At 50.7% G+C, this 5,991-nt stretch overlaps 1 protein-coding gene across 1 annotated transcript; it reads left to right on the forward strand.

Annotated features, from left to right (window-relative positions):
• On the forward strand, positions 7-5,991 carry ZADH2 (zinc binding alcohol dehydrogenase domain containing 2). Its single transcript, XM_021387807.1, has 2 exons — positions 7-227; positions 4,230-5,991. The coding sequence occupies exons 1-2, from the start codon at positions 61-63 to the stop codon at positions 5,152-5,154; spliced, it is 1,092 nt and encodes a 363-aa protein (XP_021243482.1). The 5' UTR covers positions 7-60; the 3' UTR covers positions 5,155-5,991.

Genomic DNA, 5,991 nt, shown 5'->3' on the forward strand with positions numbered 1-5,991 from the left:
CGGCGGGCGGCCCCGGGCCCCGCCTGCTCGGCGGCGGGCGGCGTGCGGCCCATCCTGGACATGTCGTACTCCCGGCACTTCCTGGACTTCCAGGGCTCGTCCATCCCCAGCGCCATGAAGAAGCTGGTGGTGACCGCGCTCAGCCCCAACTTCCGCCAGGCGGTCACCCTGCGGCGGGACGCGCCCGTGCCGCTGCCCGGCGACGGAGAGCTCCTCGTCAGGAACAGGTGAGCGCCCGCCCGGCCTCTCGCGGCCCGCGCCCGCTGCCATCTGGCGACGGCTCGTTTAATTTTATTGCCGCCGCGCTGCTGAGCGGCCGGAGCCGGGGCCCGCTCGGCCCATCCACGTGTGCGTGGGTGACGTTCCCCCTCCCTCCTCCTCCGGCGGGGCGGGGGCCGCGGGGTGCCGCTGCCGGCAGCTCCCGGGACGGCGGCGGGGGCGGTTGAGACGGGCGCGCCGCCAGCCCCGCGCTCTGCCTGGCCGCCCGAGCTCTGCTCCGCTGCAGGCCCGGCGCGGGCTGCGGCTGCGGAGCGACGTTCCGGTGCGGGGCCCGGCGCGGGGAGCCGCTGGCCGGCCGAGTGCTGTGCGGGGGGCAGCGCGCCCAGGCGCTGCCGGGCGGGCAGAGAGCAGCGCAGCTCGGGGGTGCTGGGGAGCATCTCATTGATTTGGGGACAGCAGCGGAAGCTCTGCGAGGGTGCGCGAGTGGCGAGCGTGTCCGCGAGAAACGCAGTGATAAAGCAGTATGGGAGGGGTAAGGGCACTCCTCCAGGAGCTGCCGGGGGGACTTCTCCGGCGCTTTAATCAGGCGCTGGCGTCACCCCCGGGACACGAGTTTCCTCCAGACCTCCACGCCTGAGGTTTGCTGCATCCACCACTGCCCGTGAGGCAGCAGCGGCCGGCGCTAGGCTCCTGCTGCGGGCTCGGGGCAGGCAGCGGCTGGGCGCTGCGGGGCCGGGCCAGGTCCCTGCTTCCCCAAGCCCTCCCCGTCCCGCGAGTGTTTCACATCTATTCCTCTTTTGCACACTTCAGAGTAACTCTTCCTCCCTCCTCTCCCCCCCCCCCCCTGCTGCCGGGGGAGCTCCCCGGATGCACACCTCATGGTAACAGGGCTGAGACGCGGGGCAAAGCAGGAGCTGCTCCGGAGAGCTGGCTTCTGACACAGCAGCTTATTATACTGACACACGTGGGCAGGGATGGAGGGGAGGGAGAGGTGAGCAAAAAACTCCACACTGAGAGTCTGCACATGTTGTATTCTTCGGGATTCTGTGGCATTCCCTCTGTATTCATCATTATTTTCTGGGGGCTCTCCCAGCAGACAGAGGATTGCGTTACTGAGAAGCATGCTGTAAAAGCAAGCTGCAGCAGGAAGCAAGTTCTTTTTCTCCTTGTCACTTGTGGGAGGCTTTTTCCCATCCCGACCGGGCAAATCCCGGCTTTATGTAAGCCCCAAAGCCAACGGTATGTTTTCTAATAGGTGGGAACGTAAAATTAAAAACAAAACAATAAAGGACTTGAGTTCTAAGAGTGCGTTTGTGGATTTGTTCATTTTAGTCCCAGTCACGCCCATGAGTAGTATTAATTGCGTTGAGCGTTTTATGCAAAACAATCCTCATTCACCACAATAAAATGTGGTTTGGGATTTGGGGGAATGAGAAACTAAAATGTGCTGAGTCCCTGTGTGGATAGATACTTGAAAACGAGGTTCTCTGAAGTGGAACTTTCTTCCCCCTTCCTTCTCCTTTGGAGAAAGAACTAAGCCAGCAGTCTTTTTTTTTTTTTTTTTTTTTTTTTTACTTTTTTCTTTTTTTACTTTTTTTTCCAAAAGAAGCAAGAATCCATCCTTTCTAGTTTTGAAGCATTTCTCTCAAATATAAACTGATTTAAAGCAGTACATTTATTTCAGTTCTGTTCAGGAGTGGAAAAGGAGAATTAAAATTCCCTACAGCAGCCACCTCCATTTCGTGCGTCCTTTCCTTTTCCAGGGAGCGGTGGGGGGCAAGGTTCCTTTCACTGCCGGACAAGGGCCCAGAGGGCGTGAGGACACGGTCCTGCCTGCAGTTACGTGGTCTTTTGGGGATTTTCTTGAGGACGTGACACGTTTCAGAATAGCTGTAGTGTGTCACTGTTGGGTGGCGGATGTGAGAAAAGTTTATGGAAAAATGGAGCAAGAGGGGCTGAGAAAGTTTTTGAACCTGGGGACCAATGGATCACAGTGGGGAAAGGGGAGGACTGCTGCTGCCGAGTGGTTGATCTAAATAATGTTTTCTTTGCGCGTGGCACTGCCCTGGATGGCTTTGTTTTGTCTGCAGTGCGTGCCGTGGGGCTGCTTTTAGTGTCTTGCGCTTTGCTGTGGTATAGAAGCAGCATTCCCCCTCGCAGTGCCCTGCCTTTTCTAACGAACGAGAGGGGGTTCAGCACTGCTGAGCCGAAATAAAACAGGTAACTCACGGTGCAGAATTATGTTGGGAAAAGCCCATCTCCAGCTTTTTTTTTTTTTTTTTTTTTTTTTTTTGCCTCCTCAGGTTTACACCTTGAAATGCTGAAGTAATTTAGAAATTCCTAAATTAAAAACGACATTTAAGTATGAAATTAAAACGGGACAATGTGGACGATTTGAAGGGAGTCTTCAAGCCCAGCAGTGCTCGCAGTAATGGCAACTTCTGTGCTCCGCTTCTTAGAAGTTATCTTCAACTTGTACATCCTGCTCGTTCCTACTTCTAAATGCAAAATAAGAAACTCTGGGCGCTTCCCACCGCCTCCCCTGTGCCGGCCGCGGTGACGAAGCAAATGAGGCAACGCGCTTTCATCCAGCCGCTGCGTACGGCCGCCTCTGCTGCGCGCGGGAAGCGGAGCGCCGGAGCGACCGGCACCGCTCGGCTCCGGGCTGCGGCCGACAAAGGGGAGCCGAGCGAAGCGGGGGGCGGGCCGCGCCGAGGGCAGCGAGGGGACGGCTCCGCGGGGAGCCCGTCGGGCGGGCGGCCTCTCTTCCCGCTCCCGGGACTGCGCGGGGAGGCTTCGGCCTCCGCCGGCGGCTTACCTGCCCGCGCCGCGGCGCCTGCCCCGGAGCGGGGCCGGGAGCCGTGCGGGGCGCGGGCTGAGCGCGGAGCAGGAGCCTCTGGCAGCGCCCCGCCTCGCGGAGCTCCTCCGTGCCGCTGCGTGCGGGGCGCCGGGAGGCGGAGGTCCCCGTGCTGTGGGGAGCGAGGGGAAGCGGAGCACGCGGCGCGCTCTCCGCCGTCTGCAACACGCGCGTTTAATTGGAGCCCGTCGCAAACTACGGCAGCGGGAAGCGCGGGGCTTGCGTGCTGCTGCAGCCTCTGCACGGTACCGAGCGCATCTCTCAGGTTGTCACGTCCACGTGTAGCAGCAGCCCAGGCCCTTTGCATTGCGCGTGTTTTTTTTTGACATTTTCTGCCTAATAGAATCCTCCCTACTCCCTCTCCCTCTGCCTGTACAAAGACGCTATGCTTTTTGTGAAGAGCGGCATTACTGAAACACTCTTCACGGTTAAGCTAGATCGTATCTTTCTTTTAGGCAGCATCTCCGAGTACTTAATGGAGTTGTGAGAACGTCCGTCCTTTTTAAAATACAAAGGTTGGCACCATGTTCACCTGTTAGGGGTCAGCGGCACTCGATAGCCTCACAGTTGCAGTCCTTCTGCGCAAGGTGGTTTCGGTGTGTGGCAAGTCATTTATATAAGGAGAAATACGTCGTTGACATCAGCTGCATCAAAAGGCAAATTTGCTGTAGTGACTCCATCAATTAAAAAGTACTTGCCTACAGTAACATGACCTTGCAAATGACATCGATAGTTAATATGATCGTTAGTCATTAACAGTATTATTATATTAAAAAATGTAAATTTGTTGCCAGAATCAACATATTTACCGCTTTGCACATTTTATTCTTCGGTGTTTTCACATCCTGTATAAAGTGACCAATTCGTTTTTACCCATTCATTTTGTACAGAGTCATTTGTATTTTGGCCAAACGGAATTGAGGAAAATGTAAGGTTTTTGTTTTTTCTTTTAGCAGATTTTTCTGTAATCTTAAGAATAACGGACTGTAATGTACGAAGGTCCCACTGAAGTAGTCTTTGTAGTGTACTCATTATTCAGATATACCAATAGTCAGAAAAAAGTCCCAAACATATTCCACAAATTTAAATGGAAGGTTTCTCATACGACTTGATAAGGAATAAATCATGTTAATACATTTCTGTTTTCTTCTAGATTTGTCGGCATTAATGCATCTGACATAAACTACTCAGCTGGTCGATATGACACATCAGTTAAGCCCCCGTTTGATGTAGGTTTCGAAGGTGTTGGTGACGTGGTAGCGTTAGGACTCAGTGCCAGTGCCCATTACTCAGTGGGACAAGCCGTGGCCTACGTTAAGGCGGGCTCCTTTGCCGAGTACACAGTTGTGCCTGCCAAAGAAGCAGTTCCTCTGCCCTCTGTGAAACCCGAGTTTCTGACTTTGATGGTAAGTGGCGCTACTGCATACATCAGCCTGAAGGATTTGGGAGGGCTGTCTGAAGGCAGGAAGGTCCTGGTGACAGCAGCGGCTGGAGGGACGGGCCAGTTTGCTGTGCAGCTCGCAAAGAAGGCCAAGTGCCATGTCATTGGAACCTGCTCCAGTGATGAAAAGAGTGGCTTTCTGAAATCCATTGGCTGCGACCGTGTCATCAACTATAAAACTGAAAATGTTGAAGCTGTTCTTAGGAAGGACTACCCAGAAGGTGTGGATGTAGTGTACGAGTCTGTTGGTGGGAAGATGTTTGACTTGGCCGTTAACTCCTTGGCTACCAAGGGGCGCCTGATAGTTATTGGGTTTATCGCTGGCTACCAAAACCCTACTGGCATCCAGCCCGTTAAAGCAGAGTTCTTGCCAGCAAAACTGTTGAAGAAATCTGCCAGCATCCACGGTTTCTTCTTGAACCATTACTTTTCCGAGTACAAAATGGCTCTGCAGCACTTGCTCAAGATGTATGAAAAAGGAGAACTGGTTTGTGAGGTGGACCTTGGAGACATGTCTCCAGAGGGCAAGTTCATTGGCTTGGAGTCTGTATTTCGTGCTGTAGATTACATGTACATGGGAAAAAACATTGGAAAAATTGTAGTTGAATTACCTCACTCTGTCAACAGTAAGCTGTAAAAACAGAACAATGATATAAATCAGAAGAGAGAAAATGGGCACTTTATGCTTCAGAATTACTAGAAACAAATTCTTTTTCTTTTTAACTTAGTAATGGATATTAAATTAAAAAACAGCATTAAGGTGTTAATAAAAAAAAAAAAATTTTTCCCTCCTTTTCTTGAAAGTGCTTTAATCCATGGCTGAAGCACGGACTTAATGGGCCTGTGTTTCATTCTGTCGCTTAGGCTAGCATGAGACAGGAACATTGTTCTTGACAGAATAAGTCTTGATGCAGAGGCAAATTTAGCCTGTAGACTGGTTTGATAAGACTTTATATATAGTTCAACTCAGAATTTTTTTTTCAGCAATTTTGACTCCCTGATTTAAAAATAAAATTGATAGAACAAGACTAAGTAAGAAGAGTTGCATCTTGGGGTTGCTTTAGCAATCTCCTGAACTTTCTAGGAAAAAAAAAAAACCAACTATATTCTTGATTTTTTTTGCTACTAAACACAGTAATTATAATTTTGCATCATGGATCATAATAATGTTCCTTGACTGGTTACTCGGGGAAATTTTAAATTCTGATATGACAGTAATAATAAGAAAATGAACTTGACTTTTTAAATTGTCATCCATACCCATAAACAAGTGTGATTTTTTTTTCCTAAATCCTTACAAACAAACTGACATTATTTTGTTGCCTTTTTGTCTGCTACTGTTAGTGCTTACCGTCCTGTCTTTCCTTTAATCAGTATTACGGGATTACTGGAGGGAGATTTTGAGCCATGTTCACATATGATCAGATCCTGTATATTTTTTTAAGATTTAATAAAAATCAAAAAAGCTTTTTAA

Source organism: Numida meleagris, chromosome 2, assembly GCF_002078875.1.
Source record: "Numida meleagris isolate 19003 breed g44 Domestic line chromosome 2, NumMel1.0, whole genome shotgun sequence".
NCBI classification, from domain to species: domain Eukaryota; kingdom Metazoa; phylum Chordata; class Aves; order Galliformes; family Numididae; genus Numida; species Numida meleagris.

What these genes read in the sequence shown, in the direction of transcription:
- ZADH2 (XM_021387807.1), top strand. Translation starts at nt 61, where the DNA reads ATGTCGTACTCCCGGCACTTCCTGGACTTCCAGGGCTCGTCCATCCCC. An exon ending in GAGCTCCTCGTCAGGAACAG is followed by an intron (nt 228 to 4,229) that starts GTGAGCGCCCGC and finishes GTTTTCTTCTAG; the next exon opens with ATTTGTCGGCATTAATGCAT.